This window comes from Rhineura floridana, chromosome 22 (genome assembly GCF_030035675.1).
Source record: "Rhineura floridana isolate rRhiFlo1 chromosome 22, rRhiFlo1.hap2, whole genome shotgun sequence".
Lineage (NCBI taxonomy): Eukaryota > Metazoa > Chordata > Lepidosauria > Squamata > Rhineuridae > Rhineura > Rhineura floridana.
The window spans coordinates 3,850,224-3,877,966 of NC_084501.1; the positions used below are offsets into that span (position 1 = coordinate 3,850,224).

General features: G+C 48.1%; 1 protein-coding gene across 2 annotated transcripts; it reads left to right on the plus strand.

The window, feature by feature from the left end:
• On the plus strand, positions 1–27,743 carry ANKRD34A (ankyrin repeat domain 34A). 2 transcript variants are annotated; one of them, XM_061605699.1, is made up of 3 exons: positions 1–191; positions 3,982–4,129; positions 22,458–27,743. In XM_061605699.1, the coding sequence occupies exon 3, from the start codon at positions 22,521–22,523 to the stop codon at positions 24,099–24,101; it is 1,581 nt and encodes a 526-aa protein (XP_061461683.1). In that variant the 5' UTR covers positions 1–191; positions 3,982–4,129; positions 22,458–22,520; the 3' UTR covers positions 24,102–27,743. The 2 variants fall into 2 exon arrangements, with proteins under 2 accessions (XP_061461683.1, XP_061461684.1); XM_061605700.1 differs by lacking the exon at positions 3,982–4,129.

Consider the following 27,743-nt stretch of genomic DNA (forward strand, 5'->3'; position numbering starts at 1 on the left):
GTGAAGGGGGAGGGCGCGAAGCTGGTCCTTTTCTGCGCTCCTTCAGGGCCGGCGGAGCGTTGGCTCCGTGGAGGGCGCTTCCGCAGCGCAAGTCCTTCTTGCAGGGCGTGTTTTAGAAGGGAGCGAGTAATCGGACGCATGCCTGCGACTCAGGAGGGAGGCCCGCTGAAATCCGTGGGGCTTACTCCCAGGTAAGGGTTGCAGGTTTGTAGGAGAAACCCCTTCTGCAAAGCGGCGGAGGCTCCCCTCGTCGTCCGGGGCGCCCCGATCTGAGGTCGGCGTGCTTCCTCCCTGCGGGCCGTGGCGTGTCGGGGCATCTCTGGCTGAAGACGCTAGACGGCCCGCCGGGCGTGTTTGCTTTTAACTGCACTTGTGTTGCTCCTTCTTTTTTTTAAGTTGTTATTCATATGTTGAATTACTGTGTGAGTTAGAACTGAATTAGAACCGGCAGAAAAATCATTCAGTAGTCCGCTAAGAGCCTCAGCAACTTTCAAGGGGTCCCGGGGGAGGGGAGGGCGGAATTTGGGAACAAATCAGACCTGTAGGTGGGGGGAGCAGCTCCCTAACTTCTTTTACAGAAATAATTAATTAAATGTATTGCTTTTTTCCTCCCCCTATTCCCCCCCTACTTTAGGCTGGCTACGAACCTGGCACCGGAGTATTGGGGCAAATGGCCCCCCGCCTGCCTGCCTGCCTTCCATCCAACCAGTCCAGGGGCGGCCCTGCCTACCAACTCCCTCCTCCTTAGTCTCGCCCTTGCAAAACTCCGCAGGGCGGTGGGTCGGGGCGGCAATTGAGCTTCGTTGCCTCTGCCTGTCATTGCTTCTGGTCCTGCCTGCTGTTGGGCCTCTGGCCTTCTGCCCCACCAGTCCCAGTGGGGCCCATTTGGCTCCAGTGAGCACTGGGGCACTTACTGCTGAGTAAAAGCGCAGGGGATTGGGCTGCACTGATTCTCTGCCTGGCTCTGCTTGCAACCATTTCACTGAGGCTTCCATCCAGTTTTGTGCATTTACCTTGGAGTAAGCTGTTTGACTCGCTGCTCTGAGTAGACGTGTCTAAGGTTGCGCTGTTAATTTTCGGCTGATGTGCTTTGTCAGTTGCTCGTTTTATTTTTACGTTCGCAGAGATAGGAGTGCGTGCAGGGTTTTTTTTAACGAAAATGATACTTGGCATTTATGAAGCAATTTCTGTCTTGTGTTCCAAATGCTTCTCACTTTAATCCCTTTTCATATATGTTTTCCTTGTTTTAGGTTTTCATTCATATATGGGATACGATATTTTAAAAAAGAATATGTGAAGTGTGTTTGGGTATACATATAAATATCATTTAAATATATTTAAATGAAAATAATCTTTATGTACAGTACAATTTTGCATCCATCTACTCAGAAGTAAGTCACTTGGGTTTAATGGGGCATACTTTCATGCATTTTATTTACTTATTTAATTAAGTTTATACCCCACCTGTCCTTGGCAGTGTTCTTTTCCCCACCTTCCTTTTATCCTCACAACATCCTTGTGAGGTAGATAAGGCTGGAAGATAGTGACTGGTCCAAGTCATTGTGAACTTCATGACTGAGTCAGGATTTGAACTCTAGTCTCCCAGTCCCACACTAACAGCTTCACCACATAGGCTGTCTCTTGCCATTACGCTACACCACTACAAATCATGGTTTGTTTTAAAAATTAATACCCCACTTTTCATTATCTGGAACCCAAAGCAATTTACAAAAACATACACATACATATGGAATTGCAGCATTAATATATCTACCTGTGAGGTTTTGTTTAAAAAATTGGACCATGTTTTTAATCTGTTCCTTCTTTCTCTGACCCCCAAGCAGTGGGGGTGTAGTGCTGGTTCCCACATGCAGCATATATCATTCCACGACAGATGATGCTCCCATGTGGCAGTACTTTCCGTGTACTTTTCAGATTGCCATAACTAGCTGTCCTATACCAGTTCCGTCAAATCCAGGACTCTTCCTGTTCTTCTGAAATAGTTATAACTGATTTTCATCTTTTATTTTTGTCTTGTTGTAACTTGCCCTGGCACCATATGGTGGAAGGTGGATAAGAAATCTACCATCATTATTGTTTGTTCTTCCAGCACTGTCCCGGCTGGCACCAGCTCACCAGAGTTTTAAGCACAGTGGGTAGAAACCCACTTCGTGTTCTGCCAGCTCCGGTGTGGCTTCACCCCTCTCTTCTGAAAACAGGGGCACACAATGCTAGTCAAATCCCACCCGTTTTTACTCTAAAACCTGGTGGGATCAGCTTGAATGCAGTTTTTTTAAAAAAAACTGTTTCAAAGAGACTTTGCAGCTGATCGGCAGATCAACCTTTTCTCCCACCAGGTAGGGCTAATGGAAACATGTTGCTGTAGGCGACTAGTGGTTCACAGCCAGTCTGAGCTCATTTTAAACAGTTTAGAGGATCAAGCTGAAGTGCTTCTGCATATTTATTACATTTCTATTCCTCTCCCTTCCCCCCCAATCTGTTCTCTAGGGTCCTTTCCTCCCTGCCTTTCTAATGGGCAGCCAATGGGGCTCTAGCTGGCTGCCATCTTCATTTCTGGGGCCACATGGAAGTAGAGCCATTCTCGGGGAATAAAGAGGAGGGCCAGCATGCAGTTCCCAGTCACATGCACATCCCGTATCCCGATGTGCTTATTCTCTTTTTTAAAAAAGGAAATGCAGTGGGGGTCAGTGACCTCATGTGCAGCAAAGGAGGTATGCGTGGGTGCTGTGGTGCCCACGGACTCCAGCTGTAGGCTTTATTTATCATTGTATTGCATGTGGTGACTTCCTTGCAATGGCCTTGAGGTGCAGCACATGGTTCCCCCCCCATTATCTCCTCACAACTGTTGGGTTGAGATACAACTCAGACTTGGTGGGATTGCATGGGTTAAGAGAGAGAGGAATTTCCATGTTTCCTATAGTGTTTGTTTCACCTAACCTGTGCTGACCTTCCTTCAGGTGTAAACTGATATTTTTAGGGTTGCTGACCTAATTTTCCTGCTTCTCCTTCTCTGTCTCTCTCTCCAGCAGCATGAGAGTAAAAACTAAACATGGGTCTTTGCATCTCCAACTTAGGCTGCAATCCAATACTCACTTACCTGGCAGTAAGTCCCATTGAACCCAATGGGAGCTTACTTCTGAGTAGATGTGTATTGCCTTGCAGCCTTGGTTAGACGGATCTCTTTTGTATCAAGTATGTATTTCCTCTAATAAAGCTTTCTTATTTTTCCTGAGCCTATGGCCTCAGAGTGATTATATCCAGGGAAAAGGTGATGCCTCAGGCAAAGATTCATCGAATAGTAGAGTTGGAAGGGGCCTATAAGGCCATCGAATCCAACCCGCTGCTCAATGCAGGAATCCAAATCAAAGCATTCCCAACAGAAGGCTGTCTAGCTACCCCTTGAATGTCTCCAGTGTCGGAGAGCCCACTACCTCTCTAGGTAATTGTAATTGCTGTAAACCGCCCAGAGAGCTTCAGCTATGGGGCGGTATACAAGGTAAATAAATAAATAAATAAATAATTGGTTCCATTCACACACGTACAGAGCTCAGCTGCTCTGCCAATAACAACCACCCTGTGAGGTGAAGGTGACTGTCCCATAGCCACCCAGTGAGCTTCAAAGCTGAGTGGGAATTTGAACCTGGGTCTTCCAGGCCCTAATCCAACACTTTGATGGTCTAACCACTACACTGTACCACCAAGGTAATTGAACCAATGGTTGAGTTGATTTATTATCACATTTTGTCCTACAGAAGCTCGGGGGGGCATGGTTCCCCCCTTCACTTTACCTTCATAAGAACCCTGTAAGGTAGATTGGGCTGGAAGAAAGTGACTGGCCCAAAGTCATGCAATTGTCTTTATTTCTGAGTGAGGATTTGAACCTTAAAGTCTATGCGCTGTTTGTCACCATCAAGAAAGGTTCCTCTGAGCGTGGGCAAAGTTACGTTTCCCTCTCCACAGAGTACTGGTCCCAGGATATGTCTGGAATGTACGTGAGACCAACACCTTGGTGAACCTAAGCAGGTCTGGGCCCTGTCGCTGCCGGGATGGGCGACCGTTTGCCTGGGGAGCAGATGGATTTTGTCTTGGCTTCCTGGATGGAACAAAGGTGGGGTATAAATGTAAGAAAATAAATAATAGATTAACAAATATCCAAAATCAAGTGCACACATCTGGTCAGGTGAAGGGAGGCACCGGTCTCTTTTGTAATCAGCCACAATGTCCCCCTGATAAAGGACTGTTGTTGATCCCAGCCTCTGCGGTTTCTGTAAAATCTCTCCCATAGTTGCTACTCAGGTGATTCATCTCTCCCTCCGCCGCTCAGAGAGAGGCCTTAAAATTGCATGGGAAATGGTAAAAATAAACCATTCTCTCAACCCTCAGTATCATATTAATAGCCGAGCCACACTAGCATGTGGGTTGACTCCACGGGGAGGGGGGGGAACGGGACGACAGGAACCAGAGACGTCTTGGTGGAGTGGATTTTTTCTCCATCGGCAAGGAGTCTCAGCATCCCATCACCCTGGGAGACCATATGTGCCCAGCCAGATAGTTGCTATGGCAACGGGGTGGGTGGGAGAGATGTAAGAGAAAATGGAGGAAAACAGAAGTGGACATGGAGAAATAAGGGGGGGGCCAGGGAGTAGCAATTCACATTCAAAAATACGCATTGCATTGGCTGTTCAGTTTTCTCTTAAGCGTGTTGGAGTGCTGGACTAGGACCTGGGAGACCCAGGCTCGAATCCCCCGCTCATCCATGAAGCTCACTGGGTGACCTTGGGCCAGTCACTGCCTCTCAGCCTCACCTACCTCACAGGGTTGTCGTGAGGAGGAGGGGAGAGAATCATGTACACAACCTTGAGCTCCTTGGAGAAAAGGTGGGATACAAATGCAATAAATAAATGAATAAATACATTTCTCATACATGAATGTCGTTCCAAAGTAGGGGTTGGGAACTTGCAGCCCTCCAGATGTTGATAGGAAGTGATTGTCCCTGATCACTGACCATGCTGGATGGGATAACCCTTCATATAGTACGTGTGTGCTGGGGATGTATACTCATTGCAGGGGAGGGGGGGATGCACTTTGCACATGCTCCAGTGTGCTTTTGTTTTTGGTGCTCAGAGCTTGTGCAGCATAGTGGCTGAGAGACTGAGCTATGATACAGGAAACCCCCAGTTAACAGACATTGAGGGTTGTACCCAAAGCTTATCCTACTCAGAGTAGACCCACTGGAAATAATGTAGATTACTTAGGATCCCACCTAATATCCAAACATTTCTCTGGGGGGCCCTCCCCCTTTTCTCTTGACAACAATTGTATGCATTTGAGGAGAGAGACAACATGTGGGTCATGTGAGTGTGATATTCCCTTTGTTCCCCCCCCCATAAGCTTAACGGCATGCAGGAATTTGAAACTGGTTCTTCCCAGGTTAAGGCTGCAAACCTATGTCTGCTTCCTTGTGAGTGAGCCCCATTGATCCATTGATCTCAATGTGTTGCCATTTAGCTTGCTAGATAATTACCTCTCAGCTCTCTATCAGTAATAGAGGGAGAATAATTCTAGCTACCTTTGAGAGCCATTGAGGCCTTGCAGAGAGGCATTTGAAATGCCTTTGATGCTGGAAAAATAGGACAAGTGCTGATATTATCGCCGCTCCATCACATGTTTCAGAGCTAACCTTAAAACGGTCTTCTAGATCACTAGTTCCAAGGTCAGCCGCTTCATCCCTCCCCCACTTGTCAGTCCACAAGCTGTGCCCACAACCTCATTTTGTCTGTCTGATGTATGTCAGAAGCCCTTCCGGCAATGCCTGCATCACCCCTGTTCTTTTGTACAGCACCTGACACACTATCAGTGCTACAGAAATTGCATTGGTAAGGAATGGCAGGCATCCAAGTATAATTTAAAATTGTGCATTTACATTACCCTGGCAAACAGAGCTCTGTCCTGCTGAGCAATGTAAAAAAATAGAAGGAAAAAGATCCCAGATAATCAGAGCAACCTTGGCCGGTAGATGCGGGTAAGAGATGATCCACAGCATGATAGTCACGCCACACCCCCTCACACCCACACCCCCTTTTCCGCTTTCCTTCATCTCCCTGTCATCTCATGAGTCCACACCTTCCACTACACCAGACGTCTCTAGGAACCAATCACCCTAAAAGGAGAGGCTTTGTGTTAGCTACTGAGAAGAGTCTTCTCAATGGTTGGCTCACCTTTCACTCTGATTGGCTCCAATCAATGTGAAAGGACAAGGACTCCTCGGTGGCTAACACACTGCCTTGTCATGCTGACTGCCTTGTACATAGGGACTTGCCTGTAACCCCGTTGCCAAAAAATGACTACACCCCTGGAGATGATGTAAACCAGGGATGTGGAAGCTATACCTTTCCTGGTACTGTTGGGCTCCAAATTCCATTCCAAATTCCTAGCCCAGAGGAAGCGGGTATCTGTTGCCCAGTCTGGTTACCCAGGACCCACGTTGGCAGGTACAAAAAGTTATGGTCTCTACCCATGCCCCAGTCCTTTGATTTGTGTTTTGAACTAAAAAGCACTTGGACGTTATGTGGTGCTGCTTAAGGAATGCGCATTTGGGCTTCACCTCAGGCAATAACAATGCGCTTTGGACTTACGTATACGGTGCTTTAGAGAGCATTTGACGCCTGGAGGAGAGGTGAAGAGGTGATACGATGGCCACCTTCAGAGATATGAAGGGTAAATATAATAATAATACTCTATGTGATGGTAGGGCCGAAATCAATGTTCAAATTGCAAGAAGTGGTTCTTTGACTAAATATTAGGAAGAGTGGCATGAGTTATTTGACAGTGCCTCAGGCTGTCTTAGAAGGTCGTGAATTCAACTTTGTTAGAGTTTTTTAAATGGCAATTGCATTGTTACCTCTCCAGGAGGTTGTAATAGTGGGTTGGATTAGATGATCTTTGAGGTTCCTTTCAGAATTAGGATTCTGTGATCTTTGTCATCGTTATAACAATTTTCTGAGGTCAGCCATTGATAGGAGCCTCATTTCACAGGAGCAGAAGTGGAGAGAGAATGGCTTACCCAAGGTTTCTGGCAAAGGCAAAGCTGATACAGTTGGCAGCAGTCTGGGAGAGACCCGGATTCAAATCCACAGCCATAAAGACCTTGGGCTGGTCACCCTTTCTCAGCCATACTTACCTCACAGGGCTGCAGTGAGAATGAAAGAGAGGACCATAACCACCCCTTTGAACTCTGGAGGGAGAGCAAGATTATTATTTTTTAGTCAGTACGGCACTATGAATTGCAATATAAGAAATGAGAAAACATTTGCAGGGGTATAAGTTGTCATTTTTTAAAATAATGATATTTGTTATTTAATTGTATTGCCTTCATTGATGTATTTTTACGCTTGTGCCTATTTTTTTGTAAGCAGCCTTGAGGGCCTTTGACCAAAAGGCGGGGTGGAAATAATAATAATAATAATAATATGCAGAGAAGGGCAAGCAAGGATTATAAATACATAAACCTCAACCAGATCTGTGACCTGAAGACCTTGCAGCAACAATTTGATGATTGAGTTTGCTTGTTTTCTTCTTCCCTCCCTGTCCCTTTTTCCTTTTGTGTCGTGCCTTTTTAGATTATAACCCTCAGGTCAGGGATTGTGTTAGGTTTTATTTATTGTAAACTGCGCCTGGGAGCTTTTCTGGTGGAAGAAGAGCAGGCTATAAATGCTTTCAGTAAGTAAGGCCGCAAGGCAATGCATGCCTTACCAGAATTAAGCTCCATTGGGTTTAGTGGGACTTACTCGAAAGGAGGTGTGTGTTGGGTTGCAGTACATGTCTAATACATGTAGACGGTGACACTTTGGGAGGCTGCGGAAGGAAAGGGAGACACAGGGGAGGAATCTGAGCAAAGCCGGTTATATCCCTGAAGAGTTAGGTCTCTGTTTATCCCTTGGCTTCAAAGAGGGGCGCAAGCGGTTCCCCGCAAAGACTCGTGTTTCTTGTCCCCCCCGTCCTCCACCAAGGGCCTTCACAGGCTCAGCAAGGAAAGGGGTTGCAGGAAAGAAACGAATGACATTTTGTCATCATTTTGTCTTGTGTTTTGGATTTGTGGAAAAGAAGACCTTACTTTATTTTGCAGTAGAATTAACAACCGCAAACAACCCTAATTTTATTATTATTGTTATTATTATTATTAAATACTACTCATCCTCTTCCTCCCCTGAGGCAACGGGAAGGAGAAGAGGGGGAAGAGTCCCAGCGAATGCCGCGTGGTCTCCTCGTGCGGGGCTGGTGGGGAGAAACCGCCCGAGGGGGCCGCGCTTGGGCCGGCGGAGGGGGCGGCCCGAGTGCCCACGGGGGCCAGGCTCTTCCTGGGGCTCTTCCTGGGGCTCTTCCCGGCGCCTGCCAGGCCAGGGGGCTAAAAATAGACGGGACCCCCTCCCTCCCTCCCTCCCTCCGCCCCTCCTCCCGGACGCGGCGACTGGCTGCCGGCTGCAGCCAGGGAGGCAGCGGCGGATGCTCAGCGGGGCGATCTCGGGCGCGCGCCTCGGCCCTTGGGCTCCCGCGGGCCGGTCGCCTCGTGGCGAGGTGCGCCGAGGGCTCCGGGCGAGAGCCTCCCGAGCAGGCGACCCGACGCGGGAGCAGCCCGGACAGGCCGGCAGGTACCCGGCGGGCGGAGCGGAGCGCGCCTGGAGGGGGGGGACGGGCTGCGGGGCTCGGGCGCCGCTTTTTTCATGGCTCGGCGCCCGCGGGGACCGGCGAGGGGGGGCAGAGCAGGTCTTGGTCGCCCGCCTCGAAGGTGTTGCAGGATCCGAGGGGATCTCTCTTTGGGGGGCCCTTGAATGTTGGGGCAGGCAAAGCCCCTCAGCCCGGCTGGCTGCAGGAGATGCGGAGGAATTCCCCGGCTCCATCCATTCTGCCTCCCAAACCGAGCGGGATCGACGCCCCCCCCTCCGGGCCCGCGCTCTCATCCCTCTGAAGGCGCCGAGCGGCACCGGCATCCCGGAGGAAGGGGAGATGGGCAGGGGCGTCCCTGGCCCGAGATGCTCCCACTGTGGTCCCTGCACCCTCTCCAGATTCTAAATTTGTCCGGGCCGTCCTGGGGCCATTAATCGGGATGTTGCTGCCAGTGTGTGTGTAGGGGGTGTTGGAATATGTGGTTCAACTCCAAAGGGGGGGAGCACTGGACTGGACTGGGAGCTCTGGCTACCTTTGCCAGCCCAGAAGGGGGCTCTTTCTGGGGTGGGTGGGTGTGCTTTAAGTATCCCAACCCAGTTATGCCTCCTGCCTTGTTCCCTTTCAAACCACCCCCACAACACCTGTTCAGGAAGCTTTCTTGCTGATGGAAATGCACCCTTTTCTGCCTTGCTTCTGAAAAATGACAACAAATTTGTTCACTCATTAAGGGCGTTTGGCTCACTTTCCCAGGGTTATGTAACCAAAGCAGAGGCGACCCCCCCCAACTCACACTGATTTTAAACACGCTTTTTTGCCTTTGGATCCCCAAATATCCAGCGCCCAGAAAGCCCAGATGGAAACGCCCCCCGCAGGAGGGCCTTACCCTGCTGAGGAGCCCTTGGCAAAGTATTTGCCTAGATGTTCACCCCTCTAGCAATCTCCCAGAGAGGTGCCACCGAGATCTGCAGCTGCAAAAATTGGGAAGATGCAACGCTTTGAAAAGGAGAGTGTGTGATCTTTATTCAGGTCTTCCTGTTTTCAGTTTTAAGAGCAGAAGATATCTTTCTCCTGCTTCGCATTCATTAAATATATTCAAATCAAGCCCATTGGCAGGGATGGCGAGAAAACGCTTGCTGTTTCAGGCGGTCTGCCAATCAAGCCAAGAGCTCTTTTGAGACCCCCCAGTATAAAATGGCTTGGATACGTATGTCCAGGTTCTGCGGAAGGAATCATCAGTTTGTCATCAATTTAGAGCCACGCTTGTTCAGAATAAATTATGCACCTTGCTGGGGAACCCCAGATGAAACCGTATGCCTTGTTGCACCCCTGGCCATGACATACGGACTTGGTTGATGTATGGCTCTCCTAGATTTCATTCGAGTGCCCTTCGAGGGCTTGGAGACACGCAGAATGATGTAGGGAGCCAGGAGTGTATGCGTGCTGTGCAGCGGTGTGTGTGCGGGGAGAGAGCTGGGGGATCTGCAAGGATGAGAGCAGCAATTCACCGTTAGTTTGTTCTCAAGGCCTTGAGAAATGCACAGTCCCCCCCAAATAGCTTGGCTTGAGCTCTGAGTTGAGTTTCACCCAGAGCTCAGTCGAGGGACCTTATTTATCAGCAGAGGGTTGAGTCTTGGAATTTGTGCAGCTGAGAACTTCTGTGCATCTACGATTTCCAGCACCTCCTCCTCCGTTGCCATGGAATAAACACATCTGGGATTAAGGCATGGTCCTGCCTTACAGGCTGCTTGGAGCCCCCAGCAGGAATCTCTCTTCAGCAGGGGTCCTGGAGTGGTTGCAAACAGTGATGGGTGGTGTGAAATGTTCCAGTGCTTTCTTTTTCTGCAGAAAAGTGTTCTGGTTCCTAAATTTATTAGAAACAACAAATGGATGTCAGGATGTGTGGACAGTAGCAACATGAGAATGGGCCTCCTCAGTGGTGGCCCCCCATTTGTGGACCGTTCACCCCAGGGAGGAACACCTAGCACCATCATTACGGCATTTTTAGGCACCAGGCAAAAACATTTGTCCCAGACTTTTAGTTCTTAACTTTGGACGGATTTTGGAGGGCTTCTGTTGTGTGGCACGCAGTTGTTCCACCACCTTATGAACTGTTTTTGTTTTTAACTTTTCATATGTTTTTTAATCTTTTATGATTATTATTTTAATTTTTTATTAACTCTAAATTGCTTTGAGTGTGCATATGTGTGTAGAAATGCGACGAACACATGTAATCAATCAATAAATTGCAAACACAATGTATAGAGCAAGCTTGGCAGTTTCAAAGTTTTTCGCTTTGTGTAACTAAATGCAAGTAAAATAAACACGCTACGTTAGATCACTTTCTAAAGCGTCAGAACATTTTCCAAAGCAAACTGAAAATTTCCCAAGTCAGAATTTCCCAGAAAGCAGCAAAAAGGGAACGTCTTTCCAAGACCAGCAAGGAGCGCGGCTCTGCTGCGCCGAAAAGAGGGCCGAGTGTCCTTCTGTACTTAAATACTGCCCCAAACCAGGCTATCTGCATACTCTGCCGAAGAGAGATGGATTCCACAACCTGCATAGATTACATATGAGTGTGGAGGTTCGCCAAAGCCACCCCACGGACAGGAATTGGGGGGGGAGGAAGATGGCACCAGTCTTCCTGTGGAGGCAGCAGGCTGTTGGTCATTACCCACCCACCCTATCAGCCAGCCCTGGAGGAAGCTATCTTCCATGTAACAGGCCAGAATTATGTATTGATTTGGAGTGAGTGAGGCCTAGAATCATAAAATTGTAGAGTTGGAAGGGACCTGTAAGGCCATCCAGTCTACCCCTGCTCAGTGCAGGAATCCAAATTAAAGCTCATGGCCTTCGGGCTTTCCTGTGAGTAAGGGCCTACGCATCATGAGTGAGGCAAGGGTGCCAGCTACACACATTAAAAAGCGAGGAAGGGGGGTCTGAGGATGGTGGAATTCTGTGTCTCCCCTGGTAACCCCTCTCGTGACCCCAGGCGGCAGGATGTGGCGTTGCCGATTTTTCAGCCCAGCGGTGCTGCTCTGCCTTTAGTTGTGCCTTGTTCACAGTCCAATGTGGAGTTAAATACCTTCAGCCCCTCATTGCTGCAGATCATACCGCCTTTAAGGCCACGGATATACTGGTCATTGGTACAATTGGCACCCCTCCCTCTTTTGCGGGTATTAGTTTTGTTTGTGGTAGACTGCCCTGGCTCCTGAAGCAAGGTGGGTTAGTAAGCTGACCATAACAGTTTCCTTTTTTGCACGGGAAGTTTGCCAACACAGTGGAAGAAAAATGAATACATGCTTTGCAAAAAAATTAAACACATTCCCCAAAAGCAAAACAGAAATAGTGATTTACCAAGGTTAGGAAGCAGATCCAAAAAAAAATAGAGGGGGGGGGTTGTTCCTGGTAAATAAGGACGTTGGGGGACAGTTGTCCTGGCCACTTGAATACTTATTTTACTAACACTAAATGACTTCTGTGATTCATTCGGCATTGCCTGTAATCTGTCAGACTTATTTACGACTACATTCTGTGCTTTTTATAATTTTTATGTACTTTGGTAATTAAGCAGTATATAAATACTTTAGATAAATAATAGCGAGTCTATAAAGTTTCTAAAAGGAAGAATGCTGGGATTTTCAAGATGCTGGAATCTGCCCCTAGGATTAAATTCTGCACAGTTGTAGACTTTCCCAGACCTTGGGACTGGAGGGCAATTTGGTCCCAGCCTCCTTCCCAGTGTCTTCCAGGTGCCAGCCTGCAGCAGGTTGAGTCACAAAAGGTGCAAACCCTGCCCAAATCTGGCCATGGCAGCACTTTTCCTGTGTGCGAAGCATTTCTGCTTATGAAACCATGCCGGACTTGCACAGAGATCTTCACACACCGATGCCCTAGATTTATATTTCACCTGGGTACTGGGAAGGTGTGGTTGCTTGCACATATACGCAGTGAGAACTGGCAGGGGAGGGTCACGTGTGCAGGACTGTTGCATGTGATGAACTGCACACCAGTTACATATATTGTAACTCAAAGTCCTTTCCGTGTAGAGAGAGACGGTGTGTGTCCTGCTGGGCAGAGGAGACTCGGGGGCAGAGTCTCTCACAAGGTGCAAATTGTAAGAGGAAGGACCATAGCTGAGGAGCAGAGCCCTTGCTTTGCATGCAGAAGTTCCCAGGTTCAATCCCTGGCATTGCTAGGTAGTGCTGGGAAAAGGCCCCTAGCCCTGAAACCTTGGAGAGCCCCTGCCAGTCAGGGTACACAATACTGAGGTAGCTGGACCAAGGACCTGACATAGTCTAGGGCAGCATTTTATTTAAATCAGCCCTTTATTCAGAACCATGAGAACGACAGTCTCGCTGTATTTTTAGAGGGCGAACCGTAGCACAGTGCGAGAGCCCCCGCTTTGTGTTCAAAAGGTCCCAGATTCAACCTCCAGCAGAGCTTGGAAAAGTTACTTTTTTTGAACTACAACTCCCATCAGCCCAATCCAGTGGCCATGCTGGCTGGGGCTGATAGGAGTTGTAGTTCAAAAAAAGTAACTTTTCCAAGCTCTGATCTCCAGGCAGGGCTGGTTGACAATTCTGAGCTAGGCAGTGTCTTATGTTCATAATTTATCTGTAGGGCTCCTTCCAATCAGTCCTATCTAACTCGGGGGTTAACTGGTGGCACCGGGCATGGCCTCCAGTGATAGGCGGGCAGGAGGCCATTTGCCTGTCACGCTAAATTAGACATGGCTGGTAGTCAGAAAAGGTCCTCAAATGCAAAGATGTGTCACTGCACACTAAAGTCAGGATCATTCAGACCATGGTATTCCCGATCTCTATGTATGGATGTGAAAGTTGGATGGTGAAAAAAGCAGCTAAGAGAAAAATCAACTCCTTTGAAATGTGGTGCTGGAGGAAAGCTTTGTGCATACCATGGACTGTGAAAAAGACAAATAATTGGGTGTTAGAACAAATTAAACCAGAACTGTCACTAGAAGCTAAAATGATGAAACGGAGGTTATCATACTTTGGACACATCATGGGAAGACAAGATTCACTAGAAATGGGATTTATGAGCCACAGTCTAAATTGGTTCAGTTAGTCAGAAATTACTGACTCCCAAGCAGTCCCACTGAAACTGGTTTGTTTTTAAAGCAAGTGCAAAAGTATTCCAAAGTGACTGAGCTGCTTGATGTCCATTTGCTATAGAATACTTTTGCACTTGCTTTAAAAACTGAGGATGGCAGCCTTGGTTCAGTCCCTTCCTGATCTCCCTCCCCATGCAGGAAGAAAGATAACCAAAATAAAGCCAGGCTTATGCCAGGGTATTCCTCTCTGATGCCTCTTGGTTCACTCTGTGCTCTGCCCACCTGTGGCATGGCTAAGAGCAGCCTTTGCCTAGCTGCCACCTTCCAGCTGAACAAAACAGCTGGAGGGCACCGGGTTGGCAAAGGCTGAGTTCAGAGAACACGGATAATGGGGGAGGGACCCCAGAAGCAGTGTTGCTCAGTTGCATGTCTTACACCCTTGTTGGGCGAAGCTACGTCCCCGGCTGTAAATGCCTGTAACGGCATGTGGATTAAAATGGGTTAGAAAGTATTATGTTTATCGTTTGTAAACTGCCCTGGATGATGATGGCGATGATTACAAAGAGCAATGTGTAAACTCATTCATCAAGCCAGCAAGCAGGGAGAACATTAGAGGGAACATGATGGCTCTCAGGACAGAAGCAATTTGCTGTTGATTCCTGGAAAAACCTTGCCTTGCTTGCACAAGGGAAACAAGCAGCTCTCCAAGGTAGTGGCGGTGGGGCTTTTTTTGTGTGAAATTGATATATCACCCTTCCCCCTGAAGGAGCTCTGGGCGGCAAACAAAACAAGTGAGCAAGTTAAAAAAATCTAAAAAAAATTGAAAAACATTCTAAAAAGCAGTTACAGTTAAAACATTTTAAAAACCTGCAGATAAAAACATTCTAAGAACAATTGCAAATAAAATTCTTCTGAATGTGCTAAAGCCCTCCTTCCTGTGATGTAAACTAACCTTTGCAAAAGCTGCCCTTCATTTCCTGGTATTTAAGGCATGGGTAGCAAATCTCGAGAATATGAATTAATTACCCTTTTCCATTCTGGCTCCAGTGAATGAGTTTCTGAGTCAAAGCAGGCTGTTTCGGCCATAGCATCCCGGAAGGCCCGGCCAACTGCGCCCCCGCTGTCTGTAACAGCATGTGGATTGAAGGCTTTGCTTGCCAGCTCTGGCAGGCAGGGGTCCTGCCTCAGTGGGGGCAGCTAAATTGGCACAGCCTGTGTAAGAGACAGGAGGCTGGTCTCCTACTCTTCTCCGTGCTGGCTGCCTCTAGAAAAGTCACTGAGAAGTTGGGAAGCATCTGAAGAAGAACTGGCAGCTGAATCGGTCGGACCGAAGGCCGCAAGCTCCCCTTGCAACATGTGACACCACAGCTGCCCAGCAGCACCCAGATTGGCCAACATTTAACTGACAGGAGCTTGCAAAGGAGCGGAGGTCTCTTGCAAGGCTGTCAGAGAAGCTGAGGTGCTTGCAAAGAGCTGTGCTTTTATTCACCAAATTCAGACCCCAGGAAAGCTTCCTGCCCTTGCCAGGAACACAGCCCCAGAGGCCATTTCCAGGTCTGCCTTGTGTCTGTCTTCCCTCCCACTTTCCTTCTCTGTACCACTCCTCACGTTCTACCTCCACCCTTTCTTAGTCCAGCTATTTTCTCAAGCCCTGCCTCTTCCATCCATGCTTCTTGTCCTCCCCTGGTTCCTCTCTGCCTGCTCTCCTCCTCTCTCAGATCCCTGCACCTCAAGTCAGCAGCAACTGGGAACATACCATTACACCGACATTGGGCTGGATGCCTAGGTCACCGGCGTGTGGCCCAGTTCAAAGGGCTGGTGATGACTTTTAAAGCCCAGAATGGTTTGGGACTGGGTTACTTGAAGGACTGCATTGGATTCCTGCATTGCACAGGGGGTTGGACTTGATGGCCTTATAGACCCCTTCCAACTCTACTATTCTATGATTCTATGACTGCCCATATTTGTGCCAACCTGCCCATACCTTAAGGTCTGTTTCAGAGACCCCGTTTGAGTGCCCTCCTGCGAAAGCCATTCTGTTGGCAGGCACTTGCAACAGGACCTTTCCAGGGGTGGCCCTGCCCTAAAGGAACTCAATTCTTTCTGAGATCAGGCAGGTTCAATCCCCTTGCTGGTTTTAAATGGAAGACCCATTTCTTCTCTGTGGTCCTTAATGGCGAATGGTGGGATAGACTGGGGCCTGTATGCAAGGGATTTATTATGTTTATGCTGGCTTTTTATTTTTGATGTTATTGCAAATGGGATGTTTTAAATCAGGGTGGCTAACCCTTGGCCCGGGGGCCAGATCAAGCTTCCTCAAGCAAACATTTCTCCCCCCCCAAAAAAGACCCCTCCAATTTTGGCAGCTGTGGCAAATTAGACAGACAGATTAGAAACAGGGTGGAGAAGTTTAAGCTCCTTTGCTCAGCCCAGCACACTGATGGGGATATGAACCATCCCCTCTTCAGTCATCAGATGAGCAGTGTGTGTGTGAAACCCTCCCCCTTAAGCTGATCTACATGGATCAGTTGAGGAGAGGGGGCATGCTGTGCCTGTGTCTATGCGCAAATGAGAATGTGGGGTGGGTGCCACACCCACTTTGGGGGACATCTACCACTGGCATGGTCCGTGGGCCGAAAAAGAAAAAAGGTTAGCTACCCCGCTTTAAATGGTTTTATATTGTATTTTTAAATTTGATATGTGTTGTAATTTCTTTGTGGAGAATCTGCTTGAAAAGCAGATATAAACTATAAATAAATAAAATAAGAATAAATATCTAAGGGCCAGTGACTCTCCAGTCCAAGGCTTCAGGCTAAGGCCTTGTCTAGCGCCATGCCCTGAGATTCTTCTGGCTTGAGCTGGTGGGGATTTATCTTGGGACCCAGGCAGGACTCTTAACGCTGGAGATGTTTGAGGAATGAAGTTAGGAATAGGGTCTTCTGCTTGCACTCATGACATGATGACCCATCCCCTTCATAGTACACTTTGTACTTACTATATACACAGGAATATGTTATCCAGTTGAAAACGAACAAAGAGAGCTGTATCTCGTGTAGAGATATGCTAAAATGCCACCCAATTCAGATTAGGTACCAAAGTTTCTATTAATTTGCTTATTCTCTATCTTTGCATATTGGATTTTTATGTAGCAATTTTCCGTTGCTATTTCAGAAAGCTGATTTTCTTTTCTTTTTTTAAATCCACCTCTAAAATATCAGTATTACGAAGAATAATTTTATCAATATTTCATTTATCAACATTTCATTTCGGAAGAGCAATATTAATATCAATACTTTTTGTGACGAGGAAAAAACAGATTGGTAAAAACAGCAGACAAAGAATGAACTCAAATCAGTACCTGTTAGGTCAACAGAATGCTTTCGAAGCAGCACCGGCCAATGGATCCCATCCTTAATCCAGTGCTACTCAGAGTAGATCCATTGAAGTTAAACCAATGTGACTAACTTAGGCTCATTAATTTCAGCGGGTCTACTCAGTAAAATTTAGATGGGTATAGCACAGTGTCTCAGGACCAGAGCTTGGAAAAGTTACTTTTTTGAACTACAACTCCCATCAGCCCCAGCCAGCATGGTGCTGGGTGGGGCTGATGGGAGTTGTAGTTCAAAAAAGTAACTTTTCCAAGCTCTGCTCAGGACACTTTCAAAACTTGGAACACTGTGTACAGTTCTGATCCCTTCACCTCAAAAAGTACATTGTAGAGTTGGAAAAGGTTCAGAAAAGGGCAACCAGAATGATCAAGGGGATGGAGCAACTCCCCTACGAGGAAAGGTTGCAGCATTTGGGGCTTTTTAGTTCAGAGACAAGGTGAGTCAGAGGCGACATGATAGAAGTGTATAAAATTATGCATGGTATTGAGAAAGTGGATAGAGAAAAGTTTTTCTCCCTCTCTCATAATACTAGAACTCCTGGACATCCAGTGAAGCTGAATGTTGGAAGATTCAGACAAAAGAAAGTACTTTAAGTGCATTCTTAACTATGAAATTCGCTCCCATGATAGCCACCGAATGGTTTCAAAAGAGGATTAGACAAAGTCATGGAGGATAAGGCTATCAATGGCTACTAGCCAAGATGGTTACGCTCTTCCTCCACAGTCAAAGGCAGGATGCGTCTGAATACCCGTTGCTGGAAGCTGCAGGAGGGGAGAGTGCTCTTGCGCTCAGGTTCCGCTTGCTGGTTTCCCATCAAGGGAGTCTGGTTGGCCACGGTGTGAACAGGATGCTAGACTAGATGGGCCCCCTTTGGCCTGACCCAGCAGCCAGGCTCTTTTTAGGTTCTTAGGTGAGTAGGGATGTATACCTGTAGCACATGGAACAGAAGAAAATGGTCTTTACAAAGTGAGGTCAACAGGCCAAGCCATGTGAGAGTGTGCAGTCTGTGTGCTAGTATGCAGAGCACAACTGAATGCAGAGGGAGATCAAACAGGCAAGCATTTAAACAAAATCATGGGGAAGAGGTTTATCAGTGATAATGGGAGCAATGGAACCTCCAGGTTCTGAAGCAGTCTACCTCTGAGTAGCAATTGTTGGAGGAGACACAGCAGGGGACAAGCCATTTCTCTTTAGGCCAAGCTAAATGTGATTGCACTATTTTTTTTCCTTCTGAACAGCACTAGTGAGGGGTGCAACAGGATCAGGCCCACGGCATGCAGGGACAGGTCCCCTCCCAGGGCTTAGAGCAGATGGGGGAGGGAGCAGTTTCCCTCTCCCCGTGTGCCACAGTCCTCATCCCTATTTCCTCCCCACCCCCGTGGCTGTTACTGAGAAGAAAAGGGGGAACGTGTTAAATGCAGCGAGACATTAAACACTGTGCCCACTTTGGCTCTTAGTGACCTGCTTCTGCACGTCCTGAAAGCATCCTTCGGGCCACTCTGGGGATAATGGGCTAGAGCAGGGGGTAACTCACCTGTGCTGCTCCAAATGTTGTGGGGCATCCAGCTCACTTCATCCCGTTCTGTTGGCCCCCCTGGCTGGAGCTGGAATCCAACAGCACCTGGAGGGGCCCCTGTGATGTTCCTATATATTAGTGTATATATGGTAAGTGCTGGTTGTTTAGAGTATACATGGTAAGTAGTGAAAGAGGAGGGGGAGTGAATGGGCAATAGAATGCTTGATGATTGGCTGAATATTTAAAATGGCTGACAGTATAAATGAAAGGATGACAGGTAAATCTGGGGGAATGTGAGATGGTGAATTGTGGAATCTGGAGGGAGAAGAGAAAGAGTGGGTTGCTTGGTGGGGTTGAGAGAGTTGTTTGCCAGGAGAGAGTGAAGAAGGAGGGAGGTGGAGTTCGGATTAGTATTGAGTAAAACCATATGCTTATGTGCCTTAAGAAGAAATCTTGTTAATCTTGTTAGCTTTGTTATCTGTAATAAATACTTAATTTGGTTTACCAAAGGCCTGATCCTTGGCTGGGGTTTCACAGACCAGAAGGGAGGGTAAGGTAATGACCAAGGCTGAAGGGGAACTGTAACAAATGGTGGCAGCGGTGAAGAGAATAACAATACCAGTATTCAGAGTCTCTGGGAATACTAGTATTGGGACGTTACTGGTGGTTGCCTAGCAGGGGGATCTGTTGAGATCTGTGCTAGAGCGGGGAGAGAAATCATAAGAGAGAGCAGTCCGGACTGGTGGAGTCCCTGGTGGTGCCTAGAGACAGGCAGTAACCACGAGCAGGTAGGAACCTGACAGGGAGAGCCAGGGAAGGATGCCTCACAGCCCCCTGTCCAGTCCCCCATCTATGGACTAGAGTGACTTTTTGCCTGATGGAGGAAGGGGTCTCTTTTGGTACATCAATCAATGCAGGATCAACTCGGCTGCGACCTGCGACTTGTCAAGAGACGGAAAAGGCCTGGTGAGGCAGGGGCAGTGGGGGGTCCAGATGGGATCTGTCCTAATCAGCCCCACCCGGCCTTGGAATTGGGGGTTTCAGTTCTCTCCATTTCCCACTTCCCCTAATCTTAAATTCAGTTCTCCAGGTGTCTGCAGCATCTCGCACCTTTCAAAAAGTCCTCATGAAAATTCCTCTGCGTTTTAGTGTGAATGTCTCCTGCTAAAGAGATTTTTGTAGCCCTTTTTATTAACACATTTTTGCAAGCAATTTCTCCTAATGTTTTTTGTATGTTGTTTTTACTAATATGTTCATTTTTATGCACACTTTCCCCCTAATATATGCATTTTTGTAAACACTGGTTGGAGAACTTCATTGCAAAATTTGGATAAGTGTGCAAAGAGAGCTATGTGGTTTTTTTGTTCTTCTGTGGCCAAGTCGATTTCGACTTCCGGCGACCCTATGAATCAGCAACCTCCAATAGCATCTGTCGTGAACCACCATGTTCAGATCTTGTACGTTTAGGTCTGTGGCTTCCTTTATGGAATCAATCCATCTCTTGTTTGGCCTTCCTCTTTTTCTACTCCCTTCTGTTTTTCCCAGCATTATTGTCTTTTCTAGTGAATCGTATGTTCTCATTATGTGTCCAAAGTATGATATCCTCAGTTTCATCATTTTAGCTTCTAGTGATAGTTCTGGTTTAATTTGTTCTAACACCCAATTATTTGTCTTTTTCGCAGTCCATGGTATGTGCAAAGCTCTCCTCCAACACCAGTTCTCATATTGTTTCAGAAAGTGTGAATTCAATCAATGCAGCTTTAAATGCAAACTGAATCCAATTTCTCACCCTTCTCTATTTGGAATATTGTCACTGTTGCTATTATTGTTATTACTGAGATTTATATAGCCACCCATTACCTGAGTTTACAACAAACTTTAAAAAACTCAATATTTATTTATTTTATTTATTAAGAGATTTGCATATAGCCCTTCAGCAAAAATGGCCACAGGGCAATTTACGACAAAATAAGACAAGATAAAACATAATTAAAAACATTTTTAAAACTTTCATAAAATACATAAATAAGATAATTTAGCAGCCTCATCATTTTATAATAATTTAACCCACCAGTCTTCAAAAGCCTAACCAAAACAAAAGTGGTCTGACCTAGCATCGAAATGAATATAAAGTTGAGGCAAGATGCACTTCAGTGGGGAGGCCATTCCACAGATGTAGCGCCAACACTAAAAATATGGAATATATTTATTTATTATTTGATTTATATCCCGCCCTTTCTCCCAGCAGGAGCCCAGGGCGGCAAGCAAAAGCACTAAAAACACTTTAAAGGTAACGGTGTCCCCACACTTGTAGTGCGAGTCGTTTCCAACTCTTAGGGTGATGTCTTGCGACGTTTACTAGGCGGACCGTATATATGGGGTGGGATTGCCAGTTCCGTCCCCGGCCTTTCTTTACCCCCCAGCATATGCCGGGTACTCATTTTACCAACCACGGATGGATGGAAGGCTGGGTGGACCTCGACCCCTTTTACCGGATATTCTACTTCCTCCTTCCGTTGGAATCGAACTCCGGCCGTGAGCAGAGCTTTGGCTGCGTTACCGCCGCTTACCACTCTGCGCCACACTTTAAACCATCATAAAAACAGACTTTAAAATACATTAAAACAAAACATCTTTAAAAACATTTTTTTAAAAGCTGTTAAGACATCTTTAAAAAGAAAAAGGTTAAAAACATACTGTTTTTTAAAAAAAGGTTTTAAAACATATTAAAAATACTACTACTACTCCAACAAGCCTGGTGTATTTTAATCTCAAAAGCCTGGGTGACTAGAAAGGCATCCACCTGGTGTTGAAAAGACCATAGAGAAAGCACCAGGCGAGCCTCTCTGGCTCCATTGCTGGGGTGCCCCCACTGAAAAGGCCTCCTGTCCTGCATGAATTCACTTGACAGAGGGAATTGTAAAGTTCAGGTAAGCAAATGAGGAACAGAGGCCCATAGATACCTAGGAAGCAGCATTTTACTAAGTCAGATCATCAGTTCACCTAGCTTAATATTGTCTGCATTGACTGGCAGGGCTCTCCAGAACGTCAGAGGAGAGACATTCCCAGCCCTACTTGGAGGTGCAGGAGATTAAACCTGGTACCTTTTGCACACAAAGCTAAGATCCTTTCCCCTCTTAGTAGAACGTTGTTGATCTCTTTGATTTGAGCCTCCCAGCCGTCCCTTGGAAAGGACGCAGGATGAGACTTCTGGTCAACAGGTACCTTTTTGCTTCCGCTCCCTAAATCTTTCTGCTCCCCCCCACCCTGCCCCATCCATCCCGTGCCCGATCCTGATAAACCATTCCCAGCCAGTCAATTAGAAGGAAGGCAAAACTGCCCACAAGAAGAAATTGCAACCAGGGCCACATCTGTTCTATACATTTAAACCACTCTTACTCTACTTATACAGTCATGGTTTCCCCACAAAAATCCTGGGAACTGTTGTTTGTTAAGGATGCTGAGAGTTGTTAGGAGACCTCCGTTCCCCTCACAGAGCTCCAGTTCCTAGAGGTCCCTGAGAAAGAGGGATAGTTAAAGCACTCTGGGAATGGTGGCTCTGTGAAGAGGAATAGGGGTCTCCTGACAATTCTCAGCACCCTTCAACAAACTACAGTTCCCGGGATCTGTTGGGGGAAGCCATGACTGTTTAAAGTGGTATGATACTGCTTGAAATGTACAGTGCGGATGGGCCCCAGATCTCCAAGATTTGCCCCGTCTTTGGGGCATTCCAGAGTGTTACGAAGCAATTGTGCAGGCCTCACACGACCAACTCTCTTGTTTTTGTTTCACCTTCTAGGTTGCAGCGTCCTCTGAAATGCCCAGCTCCTCTTCCGCCTCCACCTCATGACCTTGCCCTCCCATGCCAGCTGAGCCGTCCACGGCAGCCATGGTCCACCCTGAGGGCAATGCCCTGCTGAAGGCTGTGTGGCAGGGGAAATTCCGCCTCACCCGCCTGCTGCTGGAGGGTGGAGCCTACATTAATGAGGGCAACACCCAGGGGGAGACCCCCCTCATTGCGGCCTGCATCGCCCCCTACGAGGACCCCCAAAACAAGCCCCGCATGGTGAGGTATCTCCTGGAGAATGGGGCTGACCCAAACATTCCTGACAAGACGGGGAGGTCTGCTCTGATGCACGCCTGCGCCGATGGAGCTGGCGCTGAGGTGGCCACCATCTTGCTGGCCCATGGGGCGGATCCCAGTGCCAAGGACTACTCTGGGTCATCGGCTCTGGTTTACGCCATCAATAAGGGCGACCGGGAGACCTTGCAAGTGCTCCTGGATGCTTGCAAGGCCAAAGGGAAGGAGGTCATCATTATCACCACAGATACGTCCCCCTTAGGGACCAAGAAGACCAAACAGTACCTGAATTCACCACCATCGCCGAGTATAGAGGATAAGCATCCGCCTGCTTTGTGTATGTCACCCTCAGACATTGAGGTGAGGACCTCCCAGTCCCCCGGGAGCAGTGAGAAGGAAGAGGAGCGTGACGTTTTCAACTTCACCATGGCCACTCGGCTCAGCTGTTCCCCTCTCCCACACAGCAAAGGGAAGGAAGCCAAGGAACAAACCCTGGCCCTGCCGCCCAAAGGCCGCCCCAAGCAGCTAAAGAGGTTGAACTCGGAACCGTGGGGCCTAGTGGCACCCTCCATCTTGGCCGCTTCCCACCAGGAAAAGGCCCGGACCCTGGAGGAGAGAGTGGTGGCTGAGATGAATGGCTTGAGCCTCTCTAAGAGGCCTCCATTGTCACGGAGACACAGCATGGAAGGCCAGGAGTCGTCCTGCCTCAAAATGGCTGCCCACCAGACATCGGGAGAAGAGCTGTCCAGCCTGGAAGCAGCGTGGGCAGAGAAAGTCCATTTTAGCCACCTCCACCAGACTCTTGCCCGACACAACACAGCTCCGGAAGCCCAAGAAGGCAGCCCAAGTCCTGGCCCGCGGGTTCTGGTCCACCCAAAGCTCAACTGCGTGGACCACTATGAATCCGAGTCCCTCTGCCCCGAGTCCATCCCCGGGTCACCAGATTTGGGCCGTGTTTCTGTGGAGAGGAGGAAGTACAATGCCTCCCCGTTGACCCTGCTGGCTAGTTCGTCCCGGGAGAGTTTGGAAAGCATCCCCAGTGCCGCCTCCCCCATCTCCATACGCCGTAGGACCCCAGGCCTCCTTGAGAGGAGGGGCTCCGGGACGCTGCTGCTGGACCACATTGCCCACACCCGCCCTGGCTTCCTGCCCCCACTCCCTTTCAACCCCCACCCTCCCCTCCGCGACATCCGAGCCAATGGCAAGCCCTCCTCGCCTGCCCACAAGGGGCTGATCCCCGTGGCTCCCACTTCCCCCAAGGCTAAGAGGCTGCTACGCAGGCACTCCATGCAGACGGAGCAGATGAAGCAGCTCGCCAGTTTTCAGAGCCTGATCACCCAAGGGGACTCGGTGGCCAGTTAAACAAGGCGGAATTGGAAAAGGGCAACCCAGAGCATTCTTGGCTCCGCCTGATTGGGACTCATTTGCTCTTTCTGCTGGCCTCTGAGCCCATAATGTCTTCTTCGTAGCTGGGTTCCTGTGTCTTCCTCCCCCCTCCTCATTTTGGTGTTCCACGTCGTAACCACCATCTTTATAATCGTAGCTGAACTTGACTTTTCGTTGCAGTCAACACGACAAGGCCAGAGGGAAAGGAAGGGATCTTTAAAGTGAAGTCGCTGAGGGTGAGTGGCGATTCAGGAGAACTGCCCTTCCGCTGCAACTCCCGGTGGCAAATTCACACGGCATTTCCTTTCGAAGGGGAAGACTGAGGAGAAGGTTGGCTCGTTTGACTAGCCCACCAAAATCTTGGCCAGGCATATGGGAGACTATCGGTGCCCTTTGCCTGCTGCCACCATGAGTCACCCAGAGCTTGGAAAAGTTACTTTTTTTGAACTACAACTCCCATCAGCCCCAGGCAGCGTGGCCACTGGATTGGGCTGACGGGAGTTGTAGTTCACAAAAGTAACTTTCCCAAGCTCTGCACTACAGGCAAGACCCAGGAACTGAGGTGGCCTGGGCAGAAGACAACTCAGTGGAGGTTGTTGCACAGCGTGGTGGCACCGTGCGGTGAACTCCAGCACAACTGAACTGACTGAGATGAGATCCAAATGGTGAATTCATGTCTGTAAAAGAAATGTCTTGTGGATTGGTGTCTGCTTAGAGGTTCCCATCCTCAGCCAGTAGGGACCACCCCTTGTAGAAAAGAGGACTTTGAGCTACGTCTTCTCTGCCTGGGTCACCCCCATGTTTATTCCTTTTAATGTTGTTGAGATTTCATTTCTCTTCTCCGCACTTGATATGGGAGTTGGGGGTGGAATGGGAGGTTGTGCATCCCATTTCAGGGAGGTGAATCTACGCATATGTAGAGGTTTTAGGGCTGGGAAGCTGAAAACCAAGAGGGCAAAGGTTCTATTTGCCATCTGGATGTGTGGGTGGGTGGGGGCTTAATGGACAAGGGACTGAGAGCTCTAACCTTGGGTTACTTGTCTCTCTTTGGGTGGATTGGGGCCCTCTAGGGTTCTTTCTGCATTCAGGTGTGGATCTCCTGAATCAAGTCAGAATTCTTTTGGTGTACACAGGATAAATTTCAAACCCAATCCAAGTCTGTTTAAACTGTCATGGCATCAGCGAGCTCCTTGGGATGTTGAGTGCAGGTTGACTCTGCCAACCTGGAGCTCTCCAGATGTTTAGGACTACAACTCTCACCAGCCCCCAGTCTAGCACATGCTAGACTGTGTCAAGGCAATTATTTCCCCAAATCTTTGATACCCTGGATTAAACTCAGAGACGGTCTCCATTCTTACTTGCAAAGAGATGCATATGTTTTCTCAATCAGCTCCCAGAACAAGGGCATGTCAGGATTCTCCTTGTTCCTGTGGGAATGCCCAGTTGGTACCAGTTCCTGGGCACCTCTTCCTCTCCTCCACCTTGCCAGAGCTCAGGGATGGCACCAGGATTTCCCGGCAACGGTCACGCTTCTGGGATTCCTTGTGCATCCTGTCAGCGGTAACACAGTCTGTATCAGGGAATCCAGGGACGTGTTTTCTCCCTTCCTTGGGATGTGGCCCAAGCTTTCCAGGGTGTCTCTGCTCTGTGGGGCTGACCCATCCAAAGCAGTGGCTTGACTCTCCGTCTCTTGACACCCAGTTTGCACATTCTCCGGGCCCAAAGAGGCTCCCCAGCAACCTCCAAAATCCTTGATTCCTCCTTGAGGAAACGTCACGGGTGTACCTCCAGTTGGAAACAGGTTGAAATGTCTAGCGCAGCCCTCGGGGGCACGTTTGGCACTGTGCTCATTCGGGGAGCTGAGAAGACTTGGCTCTTCTGCCAACCCCCCTCCCAGCTTCCTTGTGCCTCAGTTTTCAGCCAAACGGGGCTCCTTACACCGACCCACGTCTGTAAATGGCTGCCAGCGTGTTGGCGATGAATGTACTCTCTGTTCCTTCCTGCGGTTAGTCGTCTAGACGAAGCAATAGTACTTGGAACAACACTTGAAATGAATCGCTTCCACCGGCAGCCTCCTCCGAGCGCTGTCCGGAGTGCTGAAATGGCTCTTTTTCTCAGCGCCGAAAGGTGGGGCTGCTGCTGGGGCAGGCAGGAAGCCTTGGGGCCCAAGGCTGAGTCCATGCCTATGCTCAGCCCTCTTGAAGGAGCATCTGTGCCACCTCTCCTCTTCGTGGCACATCTGCTCCCAGCCCTGTGGCACACTTTGTGCTGCTGAGCTGAGCTCTGGTGACATTTTTTTCACTGCCCTACAATTTTTCACCAATAAAAAAGGCAGTTCAGGTGCAATTAATGTGCAATTAATCCTCTCTTTCTACACACCCCTTCCATTGTCTCCTTGGATCCCTGGCCCATGGTTTCCCAGTCTCCCCATTTTCCTTGGCTCAAGGTTTGTGTATGGGTATCTATCAGTCAGAACAACCTCTTGCTTCTCTCGCAGATGTGAGCGATTCATTTTGCCAGATGGCCACCTTAAGAGGAGCATGGTGAATGACAAGCCAGGCCCCCACATTTCCTGTTTCCCCACCTCCAAAAAACTGGATTATTAGCAAATCCTGTTTCCACGGTCCTCACTCTCTCTTGCACGTCTGGCTTGGCAATTTGGGTAGAGCAGTTGCTGACCATTGCATTAGGATGTTCATGAACATTCCGTGACAGCAGAACATCTCAGCCAATAACGACAGCTTCTGCTGTTGATGGATGTCATGGGGAGAAGCTGCCGTTTGCAGGCAACAGTTCATTTTCCAGGCTACAGCTGCCAAGCTTTGAACCCAGATTTCCAGTTTTAAGCTGTGGAGGAGGCATCAGTATCCCCGGTATATTTTCTGCTGTGAATCCCCACATATTTTTTCTTACAACCCTGTTCTCCTTGCCCAAGAATGCCCATGTCTGACAGGCAGCCCTCCATGCTCTGAAACGATGTTTCCTTACAGCGAGTCACACAATTTTTCAAATTTCATTTAATTTCTTTTCCACTTGTCTTTCTCTTCCAATCGTGGTACAAGCACAATGTTGCCCCCTGTGGCCAAATGCACAATTTGTTGGGTGGTGAATGCCAGCCGTTACAGCTTTTCTGTGCTAAGTCCTGTATGGACCAATAGAAATAGATAGATATAAAATAACGTATACATAATGATAAACAAAAGAACGACTGTATTTATTGTGTGTGTGTGTGTGTAAATTGCAAATAATGTGTTCCACTTCTCATGCCTTAAATGCAACCCATAGTCACGTCCCATTCCCTTAAAGGGCTAGTTTTCCATTGGAGGAAAAACTGTACTGGAATCTAAGGGTTTGTGCTTGTTTCAGATTGTTTCAATGTAAGCCCCAAGGCAAAATCGGTATCACCTCCAGAGCTCAGAACATATTTAAGCTGCCCCTCCACCCCTCCTCATCCCACCATCTCAGACAACAAGGAACAAAATATTCAGTATATTTGGTTGTCTAGGAACTAGGGCAGTTAAAGATGTTTGAACGCTGGCTTATATTTGTATTATTTATTTATTTATTTATAATTTTGTTTTTGTGTATTTATTTAACTCAATTTATATAACGCTTGAT

Excerpts from the sequence above, each read along its gene's own strand:
- ANKRD34A (XM_061605699.1), top strand. The coding sequence starts at position 22,521 with ATGCCAGCTGAGCCGTCCACGGCAGCCATGGTCCACCCTGAGGGCAAT.